General features: G+C 35.3%; 1 protein-coding gene across 10 annotated transcripts in view; it reads right to left on the reverse strand.

Moving 5' to 3' along the window:
* The window catches only part of MICU1 (mitochondrial calcium uptake 1), a 417,233-nt gene that overhangs the window by 115,467 nt on the left and 277,821 nt on the right, over positions 1-23,945 (reverse strand). Inside the window, exon 1 of one of the 10 annotated variants that reach the window (XM_049646201.1) lies at positions 4,071-6,857. The exons of the other annotated variants lie outside the window; for them this stretch is intronic. Within the exon in view, the coding sequence (XP_049502158.1) occupies positions 4,071-4,097 (27 nt within the window). The 5' untranslated portion in view covers positions 4,098-6,857. Of the gene's footprint in view, positions 1-4,070; positions 6,858-23,945 lie in introns of those variants that run through there. 10 annotated transcript variants of the gene reach the window in all.

The raw sequence follows: 23,945 nt of genomic DNA on the forward strand, positions 1-23,945 counted from the left end.
CCTTTTTTAATAGAGGTATATAAAGTAGAAAAGATACAAAAGAAACAAATAAAATAAAATGAAATCAGTACAATTTGCCCAAAGTCAGCTAATTGACCAAGAAAAACTATACTACCAATGACCAGAAACAAAGAGGTAAGCAACTATTTTCAAGGCCCACACAAACTCTCAGAAAACTAATTTCTGAGAGTTTCTTGGCCCCCCAAGAATCTTAGCTTTGGAATGTAGGACAGTTTGCAGAGGAAACAACACCTCTGAAAGATACTGGCAAATGAGACATGCACACTAAGATTTAGCCATGATTTAATTTAGTTGTATTCATTGTTACCTTGCTGGAGGCTCCTAAGTTTCAGCTAAGTGATGAAATGCTCCTAAAACTTAGATTTTATTCTATGTATTTATTAATTTTATTTAATCTATAAAACTCACAAAGAGTTACTTCTTAGCTTCAGTAATGGCCTGTCTGGCAAGTGGTGACTTCCTGGGTGTTTAAGGAATCCTACCCTGTTTTTTCAATTCGTAGCCAAATGATAAACTTAGTTGTGACATTGAAGATATTTTCAAAAACTGAAAAGGATCCACCAAAGAGTTAGACTTGGAACTAATTTCCATAAGTTCTGGACCAACTAAAGATATTCAATGAATTATTCTGGGTACCAAAAAAAGGAAATAGGTTTTAAGAACCCAAACCAACAAAGAGCAATCAAATAATGTCATGCAAACACAAAATAAGCAGCAGCATTGCAAGCACAACCTCAGGAGGAGTATCATGAAAACGAAACCAACAAGCACCACCACACCAGCATCCAGGTACACAACTATCCAATAGGTTACCTCTGTCTAGTGAAGATCCCATCATACACCACAAAGGAAAGAAAACTGGTTAACCAATTGAAAACACAAGTACCAAATGAATCATCACGATCTTCTTTGTAATCCTATCCAAAATAGCCTTTACTGGGTATTTGCTCGTTCATATGAAACAGGAGGCATAAACAGGTAAAAATCCACAGTTGAATGCTGACAAAGCAGTATGAGGTTTTGATGGCACATTCTACTTAGGAAAGCATTTCTTTGACTCATCTCTGGTGGACAGAAAGCCACCTGTTTGGTCCCGTTTGGCAGGATTTAGACATTACTTCTTTGACTCATCTCTGGTGGACAGAAAGCCACCTGTTTGGTCCTGTTTGGCAGGATTTAGAGATTACTTCTTTGAATGGACAACAAAAATGAGCACATAGTCCAATGTGTTTCAGTTAGGGTTAAATCTCATACCACACTTGATCTTCTACCAACAGACTGAACACAAATTTCAGACAGCTGGATGAGAACTAGAGCAGCAAAGCCTTTCACTGGAGGTTAATATTTTAATTTCTCAAAAAAGGGAAACAAATGGTTACATTTTTTACATTATCTAAGATACTGCAAAAATAAAGTATGTAAGAAAAAATACACAAAATGAGAATAGGCTCCCAAAGGCATAACATTACTAACTAAACAATAAATATGTATAAAAGCTGAATACTTTGTGTTAATTATGCAATCATCTTTAAAACAATTTTTTAATGTTTATTTATTTTTGAGAGAGAGACAGACAGAGCACGACCAGGGGCCAGGCAGAGAGAGAAGGAGACACAGAATCCGAAGCAGGCTCCAGGCTCCGAGGTGTCAGCAAAGAGCTGGACATGGGGCTTGAACTCAGGCTATGTGATCATGACCTGAGCTGAAGTCGGACGCTTAATCGACTGAGGCACCCAGGTGCCCCTAATCATGTAATGATCTTACAGAGAGATTGCTGTAAGCCAATAAAATAAATAATATATTGGGATCCAGAAGATGAGAAACAGACAAACATGTAAGGAAAGAGTGAAAAGAAGCACTTAAGACAAAGAAGCATGGCTAACATTATTTTTCTAACAATCACCTGGACTATGCTGCTGCTTGGAAGATATCAAAAGACAAATCTAATTCTGTTGGTAACTTTTAATTTTGATATAATTGCAAACTCAGAATAGTGGAAAGAGCAATATAAGACACTTTCATACACATTTTACCCAGATTCACCAATGGTTTACATATTACCCTAGCTGCTTTATCATTTTATATATACATATATTCTTTTGTACCTCTGAAAGTTCAACACACACGCCCTTTTACATTTAAATACTTCAATATATACTTCCTATGAACAAAGACACATTCTCTTATATACCATAGCATAAATTTAATGAAACCAAGATATTTAATACCGATACATACTATTATCTAATCCAGTCTATTTTTAAATTCAGTTAACAATTCCAATAATTTCCTTTATAACTATTTTCTCCCCAGCCCAGGATATAATCCACCATCATAAACAGCATTAGTTGTCATGTCTCTTTAATTTCCATTAATCCAAGACGGGCTTTTTTGTCCTTTATTTTTTCCTTTGGAGGTTTGTTACTATCTTTGTGGTAAAATTCATGTAACAGAAATTCACCATTTTAACCATATAATATGTGGGCCTTTGAATTTTGCTCCTTTCACATGTTTTCTCAGTTCATCCATGTTGTGGCATCAATTTCTTTTAATCACCAATGAATATTCCATTGTATACATACCACGATTTGTTTATCCATTCATCCATTAAGGGATAGTTTGGCTGTCACCACTTTTTGGCGATTGTGAATAGTGCTACTATGAACATTCATGTACAAGTATTTGTTTGACTATCTGCTTTCAATTTTTTTGGGTATGTACCTAGGAGTGGAATTTCTGGGTCATATCATAACTCTGTGTTTAAGTTTTTGAGAAAGGGCCAAAGTGTTTTCCACAGTGGCTGTACCATTTTACGTTACTACTAGCAATGTACAACGATTCCGATTTTTCTATACCCTCATCAACACTTATTTTCCTTTATTGAGCATCTTTCATGTGTTCGTTGGCCATTTACACACCTTCTTTGGAGAAATGTCTTCAAATCCTTTGCCTTTTTTTAGAATTGGGTTATCTGTCTTTTTGCTATTGAGTTGTGAGAGTTCTTTGTATATTCTGTATATAAAACCCATAGCAGTTACGATTTGCAAATGTTTTCTCCACTCTGTCCATTGCCTTTCTACTGTACCTTGATAATGTCCTTTGATGTACAAAAGGTTTAAATATTGATGAAGTTCAATTTGTCTACTTTTTCTTGTTGCTTGTGATTTTGATGTCATATCTAAGACTCCACTACCAAAACCAGGGGTGTGAAGATTTACCCCTATGTATCTTCTAATAGCTGGGTAGTTTTAGCTTTTACATTTAGGTTATTGATCCGCTCTGAGTTAATTCTTGTATGTAATGTGAGGTAGGGATCCAACTTCATTCTTTTGCATGTGGATATCCAGTTGACCCCACACTATTTGTTGAAGAGACTTCTTTCACCACAGAATGGTCTTGGCACCTTGTTGAAAACAAATCGACTATGAATGTGTGGGTTTATTTCTGGGCTCTCAATTTCATTCCATTGATATATATATATGTCTATCTTACACCAGGACCACACTGTTTATGTTTTATAATTTTTTTTAATTGTGGTAAAATTCACCTGACATAAAATTTACCACTGTTAACACTTTAAAGTGTATAATTCAGTGGCAGTAAGTTCATTCACAATGTTATGAAACCATCACCACTATCTAATTCCAGAACTTTTTCATCACCCCATTTGGAAACCCCTTCCCCATTAAACAGTCACAGCCCCCTGCCCCCTTCTTCTAGCCTCTAATCCAATTTCTGTCTCTATGGAGTCCCTGGTTATTTTCTATAAAAGGAACCAAGCATAGTTATCTTCTTAGTGGCTACCTGCAGGTTACAATGAACATCTTAAATTTACAGCAATCTAGTTTGAATTAATACCAACCTAGCTTCAATAGTATTAAAAAAACCCCTCTGCTCCTGGAGAGGTCATTTTCACAAATTACATCGTTATACAGTGTGCCCATTAACACAGATTTATAATTATTATTTTATGCATCTGTCTTTTAAATCACAAAGGAAAAGAAGGGAGTTAAAAACCAAAAATGGCAGTAACATTGGCTTTTATTTACCTGTGTTGTCACCTCAACTGATGTCATTTGTTCATATAGCTTCAAGTTAGTATCTAGTGCCCTTTTATTTCAGCCTTAAGCATTTTCTTTTTTAATATGGTAGATCTACTGGCAACAAACTCCCTGCTTTCACGATTCTTCATTTTAGTTTTCAAGTTTGATTATAATGTGTCTCAGTGTAGGTATCTGTGAATTTATCCTAAAGTAGAGTCACATATTTCAATAAATTCGGAAGGCTCTCAGCAATTGTTTCTTCAAATATTGCTCTCTTCTCTTTCTCCTTGCCTTCTGGGATTCCTAGTAGACATATGTTGGTATACTTAATGATGTCACAAAGGTATCTTAAACTCTGTTAATTTCTCTTCATTCTTTTTTTATTTCTCAGACTGGATAATATCAACTGACCTATCTTCAAGTTCATGGATTCTTTTTTTCCTGCCTGTTCAAATCTGCCATTAGACCCTTTTAATGAAATTCTTTCAGTTATTGTACTTTTCAGTTTTCAGAATTTAAAAAAAAATTTCTTTTGTTGATATTCTCTATTAGTTCATACATCACTCTCCTTGTTTCCTTTAAGTTCTTTGCCTATGGTTTCCTTTAGGTTTTTTAAGTATATTAAGCCAATTGATTTAAAGTTTGTAGTAAGCTTTCTCAAGGATAGTTCCTATTTTTTTTCCTGTGAAATTGGCCATACTTTATTCTTTGAAAGCATAATTTGTTGTTGAAAACTGGACATTTTGTACATTATAATGTGGTAACTCTGGGAACCCGAGCCTCCCTCCTCAGGGTTTGTTGCTGCTGCTTGTGTGGGTTGTAGTTACTTCTTTAGTGACTTTTCTAAATTCTTTTCATAAATACTGAACGCTTTGTCAAGCATGGTCACTCAAGTCTCTGTTCCATTACCTTAGAGGTCAGCTGGTGATCTGACAGAGATTTCCTTAAATTCCTGGAATCAAATATGTATGTGTGGGAATACTCTCCATGTCTTTACAGATTGGCTTTGTGTTGGGCCTTCTTTCAATGCTTAGCCACTGTTTAAAAAATCTGCCTTTGCCTTCACTTCTTGCTTGCATGGAAGATAAAAGGCAGCCAGAGGTGAAAGCTTAGGGTCTGCTAAGGTTTCTTATAAGTATTCGTTCAGTTCCAGGCATGCATAGGCCTTCCAGATTCCCCAGTATATGGTGGAGCACTTCAAAGTCCTTGTTCTCTATCTCCAGCTGCCTCTTCATTTCCCAGGCTCTTTGGTTTGTCTGCTGCTTTTCTCGGCCCGCTGTGGCTAGTATATTTATTACCTTTAAGTGCTTTTGAAAAATGCCACTTGGGAAGCCACCCCATCCCTAAGAGTTCCAATAAAGGCAAAACAAAGGCAAGCCTGCAAGTAGAGATGCCTCATTGACCAGAGAGGTCACTGCCCACATCTATATTCTCCAAGGACAAGGTCTGCACTGCTTGCTCTGGCACAAGCAGTGTGCTGAGGGCCACAATCTTTATGGCTGCCATTGTGCTGTGGAGTGGGGAAGTGGTTATCAAGTAAGTACGCCACAACTTTATCTTATCAAATTTCAGCATCTTCTTCTTTCAACATTCCCCTGGTTGTTTAAAGTCTGATTCGATTCCAGAGATCTGAAAAAGTTGACAGTTTTTGCCAGCTTACTGACTGTCTTAGTGGAGAGATGCAGTTTTGGAGTTACCTACTCCGCCATTTTTAAAAATCTCTTTACACTTTTTAACCCTAAAAGATTTGAAAAGTGAATTATATTGAAGAATATCCCTCACTTTAAATTAGGCTGATGCTTCCTCATGATTACATATCTGTCTGTTACAAACTATGAATTCATATTGGTATTTCTAATTCCATTCTAATACCATGGGAAACAAGGTAGTCTTACCCCTTACACACTTGTTATCCCTTCTCCAACAGGGAGAAGTCTGGTTCGCATTATCCTCAATATATTTACTCATTTGCTCAATGAGAGTATATAGAGATTATATTAGAATATACAGAGAGCAGTTTCACAATTGCTAATCATGTCTGCAAAAAACTTATTATCTAGAGTTCAATATTTGTTACAGTTTTAAGTAAAATCTACTTTGTAAAATGCATAAATCTAATGTACAAAACAATGAATTTTATAAAGAAATAAGTAAATATTTGGAGTAACCCACATCCCCATCAAGATACAGAACATTTCACTGGAAACATTTCCATTGTTTCCTTTATGCTCCTCCACAGTTAACTCCCACCATGTTTTTATACCATTGATTGTTTTGCCTCTTCTAGAAGTTCCTATAAACAGTATCACCAGGATATACTCTTTGGTATACAGTTTCTTTAGCTCAGCCTAATGTTAAGAATCATCCATACTGTATTTTTCAATAGTTTGTTTTTATTGTAGAGAAGTATATTACTCATCAATAAAATAAAAATGAAACAAAAATTTGTATTATAACTTGTTTTATATATAATCATAATGCACACATAATAACGTGATTTATTTATTCCTTTACAGATAAACATTTAGGCTCTTTTCAGTTGTTGGCTATTTAGACTTTCCTAAAAGTTATTTATTTAAAAAAATTTTAATGTTTACTTTTGAGAGAGAGACAGACAGACAGACAGACAGACAGACACCATGAGCAGAGAGGGAGATACAGAATCCGAAGCAGGCTCCAGTCTCTGAGCTGTCAGCACAGAGCCTGACACAGGGCTCGAACTCTGACTGTGAGATCATGACCTGAGCTGAAGTTAGATGCTTACCGACTAAGCCACTCACGTGCCCCATTCCTCAAAGTTACTGTACCTTTTTTACTCACACCATCAATGTATGAGAGTTCCAGTCACTCCATATCACTGCCAACATTTGTGTTGCCAGTCTTTTTAATTTTAGCCGTTTGAGTGGGTAGGTAGTGATATTTCTTTGTCGTTTTATTGTGCATTTCCTTGCTGACCAATGTTGTTGAGCACTCTCTATTTATTGGAAATTATATATTTTCTTTGTGAAAATAACCAAGTCTTTTGGCTTTTTTTTTTTTTTTTTTTAAATCACTGATCATTCTACATTCTGGATATGAGACTCCTTTCAAGGAGTCTGGGTACCAGACTCCAAGATGATCCCAGGGATTCTTGCCTGCTGTTATTCACATCCTTATGTTGACCTAGTCTCCTTCACAATGAATCAGGGTTGGTCTGTGTGACCAACAGACGACAGCTTAAGTGATAGTGTGTGACCTCTGAGGCTAGGTCATAAAAGGCATAAAAGGCATGCTGCTCTGTTGGAGGGAAGCCAGCTGTCATTTGAACAGAACACTGAGGCAGGACAGTAGAGAGCCTATAGGGAGAGGACCTGAGGCTTCTCAACAAGTCAGTACCAGATATTTTAGTGAGCCACCTTAGAAATGAATCTTCCATCCTCAGTCAAGCTAGATGGTTAAGGCTTTAGCCAACCTCTGACTTAAACCTCGTGAAAAAGCCTGAGCCAGAACCATCTAGCCAAATTGCTCCCAAATTCCTTATTTATAGAAAGCATAAGTGACAAGAAATTATTATTGTTTTAAGCCTCCAAGCTTTGGAGTTTTTACTCAGCAACAGATAACAAATATAGTCAAATACATATATTAAAAATATTTTCTGTTAGTTTATGACTTATAATTTTCTTTTAACAATCAAAAGTTTTAAATTTTCATGAAGTCTCATTGATTTTTTCCTTTATGGTTATTGCTTTCTATATGCTAATAAATTTTTGCCTCTCTTTAGTACATAAAAATATTCTCATTTTCTTTTAGAAGCCTTAAAGATATAGATTTTACATTTAGGTCTATGATCCATTCCAAGTAAACTGTGAGTATAGTGAGGAAAGGGGTAAGGTATATTTTTTATTTTTTTAAAATACGGATATATAGTTGTTTGTAAATCATTTGTTAAAACACCTTCCATTCCCCCATTTAATTATTTTGGCATCTTTACCATATAAATTAATTTACCATATAAGTGGGGCTACTTTTTCCATGCTTTTTTCTGATTTGAGTAGCCCATTTTCTTTTGAAGGTCTTTTGATTATTAACAAAGTGTATGACTGTTTGCCAAAGTATAAATAAACATGAAATTATCTGAATGGTTAAAAAGGTAGCTTAAGCCTCTGCATGAGACGTATTTAAGGTCAGGTTTAGGCTTAGCCACCTCCACTATTAGACGATTATAAGTGTACAGAGATAATATAGATGTCACCAAACAGACCGTCAGTTGTATACTGATTGAGAATTGCTACTGGAACATATCTCCATAAGGGATATATAATAACACCTTGCAATGCTGGTTTAGTTAGTGTGATTTTTCTCTAGGAAGGTACCTCTTCCTCTACTGCTTTAGACAGAATATGTCCATGTTTGCAACTCTCAGTCCCATTGAAGGAGAAAATATTTCTGTTTGTGTAGCTACATGTGAGATCTCTGCTGAACTCAGCAGAGTGGTAGGAAGGAGAGGCCAAAAGGCCAATGTGCTCCATATAAGAAAAAGTTGAAAATATCTGAATGAAAAGATATAGAACGAAAAAGGATCCTAGGGGCACCTGGGTGGCTCACTTGGTTAAGTGTCCAACTCTTAATTTTGGGCTCAGGTCATGATCTCATGGTTTGTGAGATCGAGCCTGGCATCAGGCTCTGCGCTGACAGTGTGGAGCCTGCTTGGGATTCTGTCTCTCCTTCTCTCTCTGACTCACCCCATCCCCCTTGTGCTCATGCTTTCTCTCAAATAAAGTAAAAAAACAAACAAAAAACAAAAACAAAAACAAACCTAAAAGAAACTAAAAAACTCAAATCAAAAAAAAGCGCGGAACCAGAAAAGGGAAAAAAAAAAAAAAGGGGGGGGGGGGACATGACAGAGGGATAGAAAGTATCAAAGTCAGGAAGAACAGAGGAAAGAGATAGCACGTATGCACATGTATGTGCATATGTTTAAGAGAAAGAACAAAGAATGTGTGTGTTTTGCAGTAGCTCCTTAAAAATGAGAAAGATGTTTAAAGAAGACTTTTAAATTAGCCATGCTTTTCAGTATGCTCTGCGCAACATAATCTTTTAATTCTTTATTAAAGCATTGTTCTTCCGTGCTTCTGGAGTCATGGCAGGGGTAGAAGGAAAGGGGGGGGGGAAGTTACATGCATGTTTTCTAAAGCACCCACTTGTCAGAGAGTGGTTCAGGGGCATTTAAGATTAAGCACCTACTTATTAACTCTAAGAATTTAAAAGTGGGATGAATATCCCAAACTCCAAAGATGCTTCTTATAAAATCCATGACATTTATTAGTCAAAAACACCCAAAATGCCATAAAATTATCAAATTTGATCCCTCAAATTATTTAAAGCTAGGAGGAGAATCAAATAAATACATCAAAATTTGGGAAGAAGTGAGAGTTACTAGAGAACCAATTTTTAGGCTATTTGGCATTGTATGACTGCTTCTTAGCTGGTATTTATAAATCAAAGGTCTGATTCTATTATAAATGATATCCTCAAACCACCTAGCCATGGCACATAGGGAATCTGTTAAAATATAGATATTTGAGTTTGATATTGAATAAATTTTTAAAAGTCACAGAGTATGTTGAAAATGGAAAGAAAGAAAGAAAGAAAGAAAGAAAGAAAGAAAGAAAGAAAGAAAAAAAAATGTAAACTCTAGATTCAAGGAAGGAAAGTGGAGGGAAGGTTTTTGGGTATTTTTTCTTACTCCAAAAGTCTTATCAATTGTTTAATTCTGCAAACTGAGAATGTCAAGTACAATGTTTCTTCACTTTTGAATAATGTTTAATCTTTGACTACATTTTAAGTTATTTTTTTTCCCTAGGCAAATACCATTTATATACTTTAGGGATGATATGGAGACATGTCCAAGGAAAACATAATCTTCCTTAACAGATTGGTAATAATGTTCACTTTCTCTCACTACCTCAGAGGTGGTTATTTATATTGTTTGTTACTAATGAACATTTATACTAATATGTGTATGTAATTCAATGTAAGTCATAAATTCAATATAAATAAACATCAGACAAACTAAAAGGAAGACATTTCTGTATATAAAAGTCAAATGAAGTAGAATATATTCCAAATCTATTGTAAGGCCATATAATGTGAGATTAAGTAATACATGAAGATATAAGTTTAGCAAAAAAAGTTTATAGTAAGGGTCTAAGGAAAATTTGTTTCATCTTAAAGTTCCTGAGGGAAGATTCTAGCAATACACTTCAGTATATATGCTGAAAATTAACAGAACTGGGTATTTTAAAAAGACATCATAATTGAAGATACCCTCCAGAGCATTATGCTATTTTATTATTGTTATTTTTTAATTAAAGTATAGTTGACATACAGTGTTATATTACTGCCAGGTGGACAACACAGTGATTCAACAATTCTATATATGCTATTCAATGCATCTTTTTAAAAAAGTTTATTTGAGAGAAGGAAGAGAGAGACAGAGAGAGAGAGAGAGAGACTGCGCGCACATGGGAGGGGCAGAGAGAGAGGGAGAAAGAGAGAATCCCAAGCAGGCTCTGTATTGTCAGTGTGGAGCCCGACTTGGGGCTTGAACTCCTGAACCGTGAGATCATGACCTGAGTCGAGACCAAGAGTCAGAAGCTTAACTGACTGAGCCACCAGGCACCCTGCTATTTAATGCATCTTATAAGTTACATATCAAACTTTATTCAATCACTTGAATCTCTGAAAATAAGGCTGTGAAAGCAAAAATGCAGGTCAACCAATCAGAATAGCACTTCTACCGAATTTACTGACAAATATTACTTCCTTTTAAAGAACAAAATTACACAAAATATTTCAAAGCAATGCACTCGCTGACTTAAAGAGGGGAAGTTTAACTGTTTTACTATTCATTTACATGACTTAGCCTAAGACCTTATGTTTCAAAATTGAAATCACAACTACAGACTCACTACTGTAAAACAGTCAAATTACGGAACTCAAGTGAAAACAAATAAATAAATAATCTCATAAGGGTCCTGGTATTGACCTCAACTGCATCACATCCTGAATCTTTTTATTTTTTAAGTAAGCAGAGACACTTAATTAGAAATTCATAGCAAATCATAGTGTGTAACTGCTGTACTTCTCAAGGAGTCTAAAACCTGAACTGTTTTACCAGGATAGTTTCACGCTAACGCGCCCACACTGTGATTTCTGACCAATCACACAAATGTATAGAACACTGCCAAAGTTGCAGGTGCCATCAGGAGCCTTGGTACTGGGGATTCCAGTCACAACTCAAACTCGCTAATACTCACTGTGCTCAGTGAATCCTAATTTTAATAGGGTTGATCAAAATAGAGGCAATAATTTTGCCTTTAAGGACTCAATTGGATGAAGCCAAAAAGAAAAATCATATCTAGCAGTTTAATCTCATTATTTATTCTAGTTAAAACCCATTTCTCACTATCTATAGTTTGAAATAAATTTTCTATCAAATAGTAGTTGATAGACATGCCAGCAAAATAGATGCCAATATGTCATCTAGAAGCTCAAAACATCTCTGGTTTATAGAAAAATCTGGTAAAGAACACAACACTGCTATTTAAATTAAGATGTCATCCTTTATGAGACTGAGATAATTGGCTTTAATATTAACATTTCTCTAGATGACTGATATATATTTCAAAGTCTAGCTAAATCCCTCAAGAAACATTTGAGATTGTACTTCAAAAACCAATTGATGATAGTAATATGATTCTTCCAGAAAAAGCAATTTTAGCCCAGCATTTCCAAATGATAAACAGTATTTCTACCTAAGGTTGGGGTTGGGTCAAGGAGGGGAAGAGTGTTAGAAATAGAAAATTCAGCAAATTTCCCATGCAATTAATGCTCATACTTAATTATTTAGTTGGTGCATAGATGCCAAAGCCTTGGTAGATACCAATCTTAAACAATCACACTATTCCCAATCAAACAGAAAATGTTGCACAGTTAAAATATGTATTCTTCCTCCCCTGTCCGACACCTGAACTTGCAGAAAACTTGAATTTGAGGTTATGTCAGATAAAATTAAATCGAGATGTTTCTAATTTAGAGTAGTTTAGGAGTTCCTCTCCTGACTCAGAGTTTCCAACCTTTTCAAAGGTAATATTGCATTTGAGGCAAGCAAACATAAATGACTGTGCAACAGACTGTGGAAGGTGAGTGCTTAAGATACTGTAAAACTTCATTCTGCCAGAAAGCCATTCTCTTTTCAGTCCCAATTCTAACCACGTTAGCTCTGAGAACACCTCCAAATACTTATCATGCACGTGTTTTCCTATTTCATTAATTAGATGGCTATAGAGAATATGCACACAAATGAAGATGCTTACCAAAAAAAAAATGTGGGAGAAGATTTGATTCAAATAATGATAAAAATTTGGAAGTCTATTGGAGTAACGTTCACTTCAAGGAAATGATACAACTTCACTGAGTGGTTTGTTTCAGTTCTCAGTATCTGATGAAGTATTACCAAAACCCTCAAAGGGGAAAACTGTCAACTCTATTATTTTCTACCACATATGCCTGCATACTTGCTTCAAAACAGCTCTGGATGGGAGAATCTATGTTTTACCATTATTGATTATTTGCTACCTAAATCTAAGAATTCAATTTTGGACTTTGGCCACTCAAATCAATCAGTGCTGAAAAGAAGTGCCATCAGCTTGGCAGTAGTCTTGTTTTCAGTCATATGGGTTATAAAAAGCTTTCCTATTAATTCATGGAAAAGCAACCTCACAAACAAATTTTGAAAAACAAGTCAATATAGCATTTCACCTTCTCTCATTTGGAAAAAAAATTATTAAATGAAAAAAATCGCATCATAGAAACTAAGTTTCACTCTGAGGATCACCAACCACCCTACACTGTTCTAGTAACTGCCATCTCCCAGGAAGCCCTTTAGATGAAGAATTTTTAAATCATTTTAAAATTCAAACACTTATAGGTATCCCTTAAACACCACTAACCATTAAAGACATAACAAGAATTTAAAAATTATAGTTCACGTGTTTCATGCCAGGCACTGTGCTAACTACTTGAATTACATACACCTCTGTAAGTCCTCACTGCAATCCTTGGAGGTAGGTAATACTACTATCTGCACTTTACAGATGAGAAAACTGAAGTTCAGAGAAGTTAAATAAGTAGCCCACGGTGACAACGCTGTGAAGTAGCAGGACAGGTCCTAGTTTGACTCCAGAACCATTATTATGTTATATTGTATCAAATGCACAAAAACTGTTTGCAATTTCTAAAACTGTTAATGGGGACTGGGTATTTTCAGAGCAAAAATAACAGTTCATTATTGTAAAATATTAATCCTGGGGCTTAGCATATATCAGCTCATTTACCTTGAGAAGGAAAGTCTAGTTAATGATGTAGGTGCACAGCGTATTTTTATGCTATGACTTGTTCAAAAGCATGTTTTAATCATTTTGAAAATGAGTATCACTTCAAGAATGTAATGGTTGTGTTCTTCTTAATTAATAGATGTTAGACTAATCTGTCATTGGAAAAACTTTTCAAGTTTGGAGCTTTAAAAAATGCATGTTCAGGCTAAGTTGAGAACCCACTTTTATCAGAATAGGAGAAATAAAATGCTTTGAGTAGTTTTCACAGAACTTTGTATAATTTCAAAGCACGTTAATGTGCTAAAATAATAAGAAAAAGGAAGTTAGTCTGGATCCGAGTCCTCTCCTGTCAGTGAATTTCAAATCTTCTTTCATGATGGAAAAGTTCAATATGAACGTGTTGGAAATGTAATGGTTCGTCAGTCACGTTTATGCTTTCAAATCAACAATGATAAATCAAAGGGGCTCAGTTGATCTCAAGTTCAAACAAAAGAGAATCTAAAATAAAAATGTATTTAAAGACATATTTAATAGACGTCTGAATATTTGGGGTAACTAAGTAAACTACACTCTCCTTGGGAGTACTTAATGATTACATTATCATTTCTTCTTTCAACCTGAATAATCAAACACATGAGTTAAATCAACGTACTTTAGTAGTGGTGGAACTTAGAGACTGGAAAGAGACATTATGGATACTCCTCACAGCAATATAATTCAGTATTTGACCCCATTCATAAGCTGCATCTGAAGAACAGCTCTATGCTACTACAAAAACAAAATGATTCCAGCCTTTTCACAGGCAATGGGAACTTAGCATGCAATGGACAAAATCCTGGTTAAGGAAGCAAGCAAGAAAGCCCTCGTCTATTAAGTAACTGCTCATTGACCTTTGGAAGCTTAAAGGATTTATACTAGTGTCACCAACGTGAGTGATATTTACCTATTCTAGGGAAAAAAAAAGTTTATTATTTTCAATACAAAAAGCTTATTAACAAGATATCCTTAATAATAGAGTAAAACTTGCTCTTGACTCCTTACTCAACAAGGATATCACCCTTGATAGTCAAAGTTTAAAGAAAACTGGTGCTCTTTTGTCAATTATGGTGGTTGACTACCCAATGCTGAATATTCCAGAGACTTCCAAGCACTTCACCAATTCCTACCTACCTCTTTTCACTTCTCCTCATTCTTTTAGTAGGGACACCTATGTGAGGCAACTCATTTTAAATTTTCAAGTGTAAACCATACAATTATCATAGGAAAGGAAGAGTTTTTAGATTCCTCCTACAAATTGTTCTGCTATAATTACAGAAGTGGAAGCAGTTTACCTCAATCACAGGTGTTAAGCATCTCATCTGATTTATGCTCCTTAGTACTATGCATACTAAGTTGTGCCATGGCTATTCTAAAATAGAATTTCCAGCATTAGAAACATCGATACTGAGACTATCAATGAATTCTTCTGTCACAATTGTTTAAGTATTTGTTGGTTTGTTTCAGAATGCAGTGAGAGGCAGAAGATAATTGACTATACCAGGAACAGGGTCATTGGTCTGGGGTTTGGTAAGTAGACTTCTAAAAATATATCCCATTTTAAAAACGAAGAAGCCCAGGAAAAATGTTATATAAAAATTAAGAGCACACTGTGATCTCATTAATTATATCATTAATTATTTTAAAACAAAAAAGATATTCTAATACGATTTAGTTTATATTTCTCTAAAGAAACCCAAGAGTAATGTCTTTTAAAAAATAAATGCATTTTAATAACTCATAAACTACAATTAAAGAGTCTGAGTCTTCAAAGATCAAAAAATGTACTTCTTAGGCTAGTCCTTGAAATTCTCCTTTGCCAGATGACAATCTATATATTCTCTTTCATGATCTTCCTCGTGTATTGGCTTCCTTTTCAAGTTAAAGTTGTTGGTTAGTTCAAAAAAACAAAATAACGAAGTCCTAAAATGTTCCTTTTGTTTCCTGTTAAGCCATTTAGTTGAGCAAAGTGCAACTAAGCAACTGCTTACCTGTATTTATCAGGTAAGAAATTTCAAGAAGCAAAAAACATTAATTTTTCACTTGAAATTACCATTGCCTCACCCTTCCTGTAAAGCTCAACCAGGAACATGGCATCCCTACTATGACTGGTGAGATGACTCCATTATACTGCTGAGTATCTCTTATGCAATACAGTGCTAACAGTTTCTTAAGCTTTTGTGTGACACTTGATGTTAAAACTTCCCTTTTAAATCATGAGAGGTATTATATTCTCAAGGACCTGTGCAGTGTTTGCATTGTCATATTAAAGATAAAGTATGTTAATTTAAAGTGACAGGAACTGAATCATTTTGAAAGGAGCAGGGGAAGGACATAGGCATGCACTGAACCTTTGTCCCTGAAGCATTACTATGGATTCTGGAATAATTAATTTAAAGCACATGCTGCTGAGTCAGTACCTGCCAGAAATCCTGATCAGAAGATGAGAAAAAGAAAAAAAAAATGGACATTGTTTGATTATATGAACAAAAACTCCAAAACCAAATATACATACCACAATACCACAAAGTATTAAAACATATAAAGGACTAAATTTAGATCTGTAATAAAATAACTGAAAACCTGGAAACAAGAAATGAGGAATACATAGAAATGTTTCATAGATTATCTGAGAGGTACAATAAAACAAAAAACCCCAACAACTCAACTCCTAGCCTCCCCAAAATGAAACACACAATTGCAGAAAAACTTCACAATACTATAAAAAGAAAATACATGAATAATAATGTTTCTAAAAGGGAAGGAAAACATTTCATTTTTTGTCATGTGAAGTCAAAGCATTTCTTTAATTAAGGTTTCCTAGTAAGATGTATCATGGATGTAGTATTTTAAATTTTTTTTAATGCTCATTTGTTTTTCAGAGAGAGAGAGAGAGAGAGAGAGAGAGAGAGAAGGGGGGAGGGGCAGACACACACACACACACACACACACACACACACACACACACACACACAGAATCTGAAGCAGGCTCTCTAGCTTCGAGCTGCCAGCACAGAGCCCGATGCAGGGCTTGAACCCACAAACTGTGAGATTATGACTTGAGCCAAAGTCAAAGGCTTAACTGAGTCACCCAAGTGCTCCAATATTTTTAAACTTCACAGCAAATATGTTGCCTTACCACCCATATGGGCAACCAAACTCAGATTAGTAACTACTCTTAGGAAGAGTTCAGAATGACAACTCAGAAACAGGTTTCCTGAAAAATTATGTTGCACTAAATGAATCACTATTCACATTAGTGATAAAAAGCCAGCCATCATAGAGGATGGCATTTATGAGGCAGTGTAGGTTAGCTAATTTAGCCGGGTATACCACACCAAAACATCTTCATATATAAAATTGTTTTAAGGATTTTTTTTTTCAACAAATAAACTTCACTGGCTGTGAAATAAAATTTGACCCAAACTTACCACACTTTTCAAAACAAACTTAGCAGCTTGATAAAAGTTCTTGACTGCAAAATATACACTATTAGCAATTTACAAGCCTAAGGCTAGGATTGATGTGACAGAGGCTCAAAGGATTTTACAACACAGGGGTGAGATGAATCACTGTGCACAAAGGACGGCTCAGATATGAGAAATCAAATCAGACGTCTCTCTTCAGTTCATGGACTAGCTATTTAATCCCAGCCAATTGCTCTTTAAGAGGGCACAAGGAGATTTTTATAGCTGATTTAACTGGCAAGAAAAGAAGCATGGAGAGAGCAATTATGGAGAGGATATGCTACTCTGTAGCATTTTCATACAAACTAAGAAAGGAGATAATATATATGACAGCAGCTAACTCCTTTTATAAATTGAATAAAGGGCTCAAAGTCATGGAAGTAGCTATAACTTATAGAGCCAGACACTTTACCATATTGCCCTGATTTTACTGAGAAAGTAACTGATACTCAGAACGGTTAAATGGTCTTTTGCCCAAGGTTTTCTATCAAGTATGTGGCAGAGTCCATACATAAAATAAGACTGTCATATCCAAAGTCACACTGTTTTCTTCATCTTGGGCTATTACACACTAAGAGGTACAGCAATCCATAATATGTTTTTCAGCATACCTACAACATCTACTAATTATTTACATATAGCTGTCAAATACTTAAATGCTCAAAATGGAAATCCCTTGGAAAATATTTCAGATGCCAAAGTCAGATTTTCTTAGGGCTGTGGTGTGTCACAAAAGAACTAAAGTTGTTAATTTATGAGAAGAGAGAAAAGTGAGAAAATGATTTAAAGGTAATTTAGAGAATTCTGGATGCAAAAGAAGGAAGATGAACAAACAGACTAAAAATAAAACAGAAAACTACAAGATGTCAAAGGATTTCTTGAAATGCTGAATCAGAACTTTGGTGATGTAATTACACTCTAAACTTTTGCTTGGTTAAAGACTATGAGTGGCCTTATTCAAATGATGCTACATTTAACATACAACCAATCAATATTGAGAATAAGTTTAGTTTGTAATAAAAACATTATTTTCTCTATGACCATGAGCCAAGATCCAATTTTTCAAATATATATAACAGTGCTCACTTTAAGAGATTGTTTCAAATAAAAAGAAAAAACATAGCATTTTTCACAATGCCAGTTGGTGTTCGTGGCATAAGAGAAAATAATGGAGCAAATAAAAATGAGGTTGAAATTCTGTTTTCTAAATTTAAGTATTAAAATTTGTATACTTATTTTTCTTTCTTTAAAAACACTATGTGGTTTCCCAGGTTAAAAGTAGTTTCTAGCCGTACTTTAGCAAAGCAGGAAAAATTAACTTCAAAAAGAAAGTAAAATATTAAGTTGCTTTGTTTTGTTTTTGCACAAATGTCATTAAGGTAATAAAATAAAATAACTACTTAACAAGAGAAATTTCTATTTACAAGTAGGTCATATAGACAAACTGCTTAGATATACGAAAGGTGGTATACCACAGAGCTTAAGACAGTGAACTCTGAAGCCAGGCTACAAATATGGAATCCTGCCTCTCTACCACTTACTAGCTAGCTGTATGATCTTAGGTTAAAAAAAAAAAAAAGAAAAACAAAAGCGAAGGGGCACCCTGGTGGCTCAGCTGGTTAAGCGATCAACTCTTGATTTCAGCTCAGGTCATAATCTCAGCTTGTGAGATTGAGCACCGCATGGGGTTTTGCACTGACAGCAAAGAGCATGCTTGCTCTCCATCTCTGCCCCTCCCCCACTCACACTCTCTCTCAAAATAAATACATAAACTTAGAAAAAGTTAAATTTTGGGGGCACATGGGTGGCTCAGTCGGTTAAGCACACGACTTCAGCTCAGGTCATGATCTTGTGGTTGCTGAGTTGGAGCCCCACATTGGGCTCTGGGCTGACAGCTCGGAGCCTGGAGCCTGCTTCAGATTCTGTGTCTCCCCCTCTCTCTGTTCCTCCACCTCTTGCTCTCTCTCTCTCTCTCTCAAGAATGAATAATGACTTAAAAAAAATTTTTTTTAGAAGTTAAATTTTTATGTAGCTCCTTATTTGTAAAATGATAATAAAAGTAGTAAGTTATCTAAATGAGTGGTTGTGTGGATTTATATGTAAGCACTTAAAAAAAGCATGTAGCACATAATAAACACTCAAAGTCTCAACTATTCTTCTTTTTCATATAGCTATTATTGATAATTCCTGTGGGAGACAAATAGAGTCAAGTATTTTTAATTTAGAGAGTTCACTTTATTATTATTCTTTTAAGATTTTATTTTTAAGTTATCTCTGCACTCAGTGGGGGCTTGAACTCACGACCCGGAGATCAAGAGTCGCACCGCTCTTCTGACTGACCCAGGCAGGTGCCCCTAGTGAGTTCACTTTAAATTGCAAAAATAAACCAGTGACAACTAATGAGCGAATATGTTAATGTGGTTTTTAAAAGGGGCTCAGTCTTCACCCCTAAAATAAGTATTGTGGCTTTGAAATATTTGTGAGGAGCTTCAGTCTCCCAGGAATTGAAATACAGGTTCTCTGCAATCTGAAAGTTTGCTTCATACTACTTCTCTTTTACGAAAAAACTGCACTAGTAAACTGCTTTCCCCAACTGAAAAAAATTCAGAGAGGATTTTTGCTTCTATGAAATGGTAATAGTTACTTTATGCCAAGTCAGCTTAATGAAAGCTTTCATAGGAATGTTCTACTTCTAGAGAGTGGGGGAAACCTGTGCACTCTCAGAACCTGCTATGCTTTTTTTAAAGAATTTCCCTATTAAAAGAGAACACAGGTGACACACTCTAAAGATGGGATTGGTAGGACAAATAATAACATAGATTAAAAAAAACATGAAGCAAAACCAATAAAATTCTTTCTATATATTTGTATTTATTAATAAAAAAACCTGAACAAATATATCAATTCACCAAGAATTCACCAAGAAACTTGACTAGTTTCAAGTCTTTGGAAGCCGAGAGAGAGAGAGAGAGAGAGAGAGAGAGAGAGAGAGAGAGAGATGTGCCTAATTCACAATGCAGAATTCATAACATCATAACCTGCTACATAAATTTGAGCAGAATTAAAGCAGTTCAAATGAATGTGAGAAGATTCATCAAACTCTTGTCCCATGGGAATTTCAGTCCCTCCCCTCTCCTAGTTTACATTTCCTTGATCTGCAAAACATTTCACTCTTAGAAGACAGGAAACTCCTTACATAACTTACTATGCATGTCAAGAAGTTATACTATCCTTGCTGTACTCCAGACGAATCTCTTATCTATGATATGAAGTAAATAAACAACTCAAATAAAGCACTAGGAGTATTATGCTACAGGAAAATACGTGCCCACATTCCACTTAGGAAACCAAGACTTTCCCCTAAAGGGAATGGTATTTTAAAGTTCATTTATCAATATATTTTAAAGGACTTTTACCTAGTAAGCAATTAAAAGCACTGGTTATATTAAAGCTTTGCTTTTTTTTAAAGTTTATTTATTTATTTTTGAGAGAGAGCATATACATTGCTCACATGCATGAGCAGGGGAGGGGCAGAGAGAGAGGGAGAGAAAGTCCTAAGTAGGATTCTTTGAGGTCACAGTGCAGAATCCAACGCAGGGCTTGAACTCATGAATGACGATACCATGACCTAACCCAAAATCAAGAGCCAGATGCTTAGCAACTGAGTCACCCAGGCACCCCTAAAGCTTTGATTTTTAATTATGGCTCCCATCTTTTTTTTCTTCTGATAATTTTTTTCTGTTATTAACACTGTAATCAGTCCTTTCCTTTCTAGGCTTTGACCATACTTTTATCTCTTTCACTTGAATGGGGACAATGTCAATTTTTTTTTTTTTTTGGACAATGTCATTTTAATTTGATGTAAAATACTTTTCTGTTCCATGTGTACAAATATTCTTGTAGGTATCATAAAAGAGATAGAAATAAAACACATATTAACTCTTTATTCCAAACTGGAGAGATTCTAAGGGGACTATAATTACAAATAATGAAAAATGCAGTCCAGAGGCATGCTTCCTGAAATGTTCAGGGAGTAGTTGGGGGAAAAGGAAACTTGATAGGGAAGCAAGAATAAAAAATCTATTTTCTGAAAAAGAAATACATGGTGGAATGATAACAATGAACAATTTAGTTTCAAAGGGCAATTCATTGTTACCTAAAAAAAGAGTATGAACTTTATAAAGTTTTTAGAAGAGAGAAGAAAATTATGTCAAAACTCTAGAGATATTCTTTGCCTAGGAAACAATTTTACTTAAGTAACTCTGCAGTTTTCTATCGTAACTTAAAAAAAAAAAATATGGTGGTGTTTGTTCACGAGAAAGTTGTCTATTACATACAATAGGAACAGAAACTACAAAACAATTTCTATCTTTGATATGCTGAGGGGGAAAAAGGAGGGGGTAAGAGAAAGAGGAAAATAAAGGGTAACACCACTTCAGCCAAACCAATAAAAAACAACAACTAAATCATTAAATGAAAGAAATATTTGACGATTTTGTAATATAAAGTCTCAATTTAGAAATGATGCTTCACTTTATAGACCAATTATTATGTGATTAAAAAAATTAAATCCAGAAAAAATATAGTTTTCATTAAAGAAATAATCTAAAATTCATGAAGTAACTGCATTAACAAGTCACAAGGAGAATGCATGTACATTGCAGGGGGAGGGTACATTTTTTAAATCTATGATCTCACACTAAAACAAAAGCCAGACTATATTTTGTATTACCATCTGTATAATAGTCCAAATACACTATAGTGATTTTCAAATATCCTTTATGAGAAAATCTGAACTTTCAAACTGTGAGGCTTTTGAACTCTTAAAACCTAGTTTGAATGTCTTTTAAAATATCACTTATCTACAACGCATATTCTTAAAACGAAGGGACATTGACTATAGCTTCTTTATACAAGGCCTGTGTTAGTAGATAGTTTTGAAGTGCATAAATCATGCAAGTGCCAATAACAATGTATTTCTATGACTTTTCTACAAAGGAAACTGCTACTAAGAGTAAAGGATTAGTGTGCATTAACATTAGGTAGTGCTGAGGTCTGGAAAAAGATCCTCCCCCAAATTCAAAAGCCACTTAACCAAATTCTGTTTCACTATCAGTTGAAACAGGAATGTTTCCTTTATTTCTTAAGGGCATTTACTAGTTAAACAGGAGTAGAAAAGGAGATAGGCACCAAAGCAAGAAATAACTATCCAATTATTTCTCATGATCATTTTGGCCTTCTTTTTACTTTGCATCTGGAGGTTGTATGAAATTCAAGCACAAACGAGAATACACCCCCCAAAATGATACTGTTTCTACATTTGTTTTTGCTTTCAGTGACAAAAAGGCTCAAGCGCAATTCAATTAGAAGACAATAAAATAAGGCAGTGTTTCTTACTTGTCAAATGATGTACTTTTATTAAATGGTATGTTAAAAGTTAAAACAATGGCGGGGGCACAGATAAGAAGATGGGAGTAAACCCTTCTCTAGGTATTCATAACTGGTTTCTCTCCCAAGTTAAAAAAGAGAGAGAGTCCCATTTAAAAATCAAAGCAAGTTTAAAAGGAAATTCCTCTAGGGTATTAGCTTTGTACTAAATCTGTGGCCATCTGCATTAAATTTACTGTAATTACTATATAAATCTGTTTTTTCAAGAGGAAATTGTCTTAGGATTTATATCCTCTGGAAACTGCTACTTAAGAGTTAAGATATTCTGACTGAGAGAATAAGAGACATGAAGATCTAAAGAAAAAGAATAAGATCAACAGTTGAATGAACATTGATCTTTATCATAAGTATCAAGTGAAGGACTTCACACATGGCAAAAATCCCTGGGAAAACTTCTAAAGTGCTTAAACACTGTATGAATGTTGTATTCCTCATTACGCAAGGTTAAAAATTTTTTTATGTTTATTTATTTTTGAGAGACAGAACGTACATGGGGGAAGGGCAAAGAGAGAGGGAGACGCAGAATCGGAAGCAGGCTCCAGGCTCTGAGCTGTCAGCACAGAGCCTGACGCGGGGCTCAAACTCACACACCATCGAGATCATGACCTGAGCCAAAGTCGGATGCTTAACTGACTGAGCCACCCAGGCGCCTCCCCCCCTTTTTTAAATTTTGTTTTATGTTTATTTATTTTTGAGAGACAGAGAGAGACCCTCATTATGCAAGGTTTAAAAACACAGAAACTACTTTCTTAAACTTCATATGAAATAAAAGACCATTCATAAAGACATAAACTAGAGGTGAACTCAGTTTAAAATTCCTATTTAAGAAGCATAACTTTCATTCCAAAACTAGACCTTCAGGATATATTTGATGAAAATTAATACAGTATTTAAATGAAGTACCTGGCAAAGGGATTAAATATGCATATCATAACATGGATGAAAGGGAATTCTGTGTGCTCTTGGCTAGGGGAGAAGGGGGCAGGCTCAGTTCTACACCCCCTACATGAGTATGCCATTCTTCTATTCTCTTTTAGAACCGGTTCCCCTGGTACCATAAAGCCAACTTTCACATGCCTGAATTTCATAAAGTCATACTTTCAAACATTACACACTGAGATCCCTAAATCTTGCCTTTCCTACTCCCATTTCTGAATGTGACACTTCAGAGCACAAACATTTGCACTACAATGTGTCAACAAAGTCTGCCTTCCAAACCAAGAAGTACTGCCATTTTTGTCTCTAGAGCAAGGTGGGCACTCACATACTTTAATGTTGTACTGCAGTTTACTTTAGTTACTTTATAAAAATAAGTGGAAATCAGAAAAATGCAAATGACACTAATGATAGGAAATGTAGAGCTCATCAATTTAATATGGTTGAGGGGCGCCTGGGTGGCTCAGTCGGTTAAGTGTCCGACTTCAGCTCAGGTCATGATCTTGTGGTTCACGAGTTCGAGCCCCGCATCGGGCTCTGTGCTGACAGCTCGGAGCCTGGAGCCTGCTTCGGATTCTGTGTCTCCCTCTCTCTCTGACCTCCCCCCATTCATGCTC

Source organism: Panthera uncia, chromosome D2, assembly GCF_023721935.1.
Source record: "Panthera uncia isolate 11264 chromosome D2, Puncia_PCG_1.0, whole genome shotgun sequence".
Lineage (NCBI taxonomy): Eukaryota > Metazoa > Chordata > Mammalia > Carnivora > Felidae > Panthera > Panthera uncia.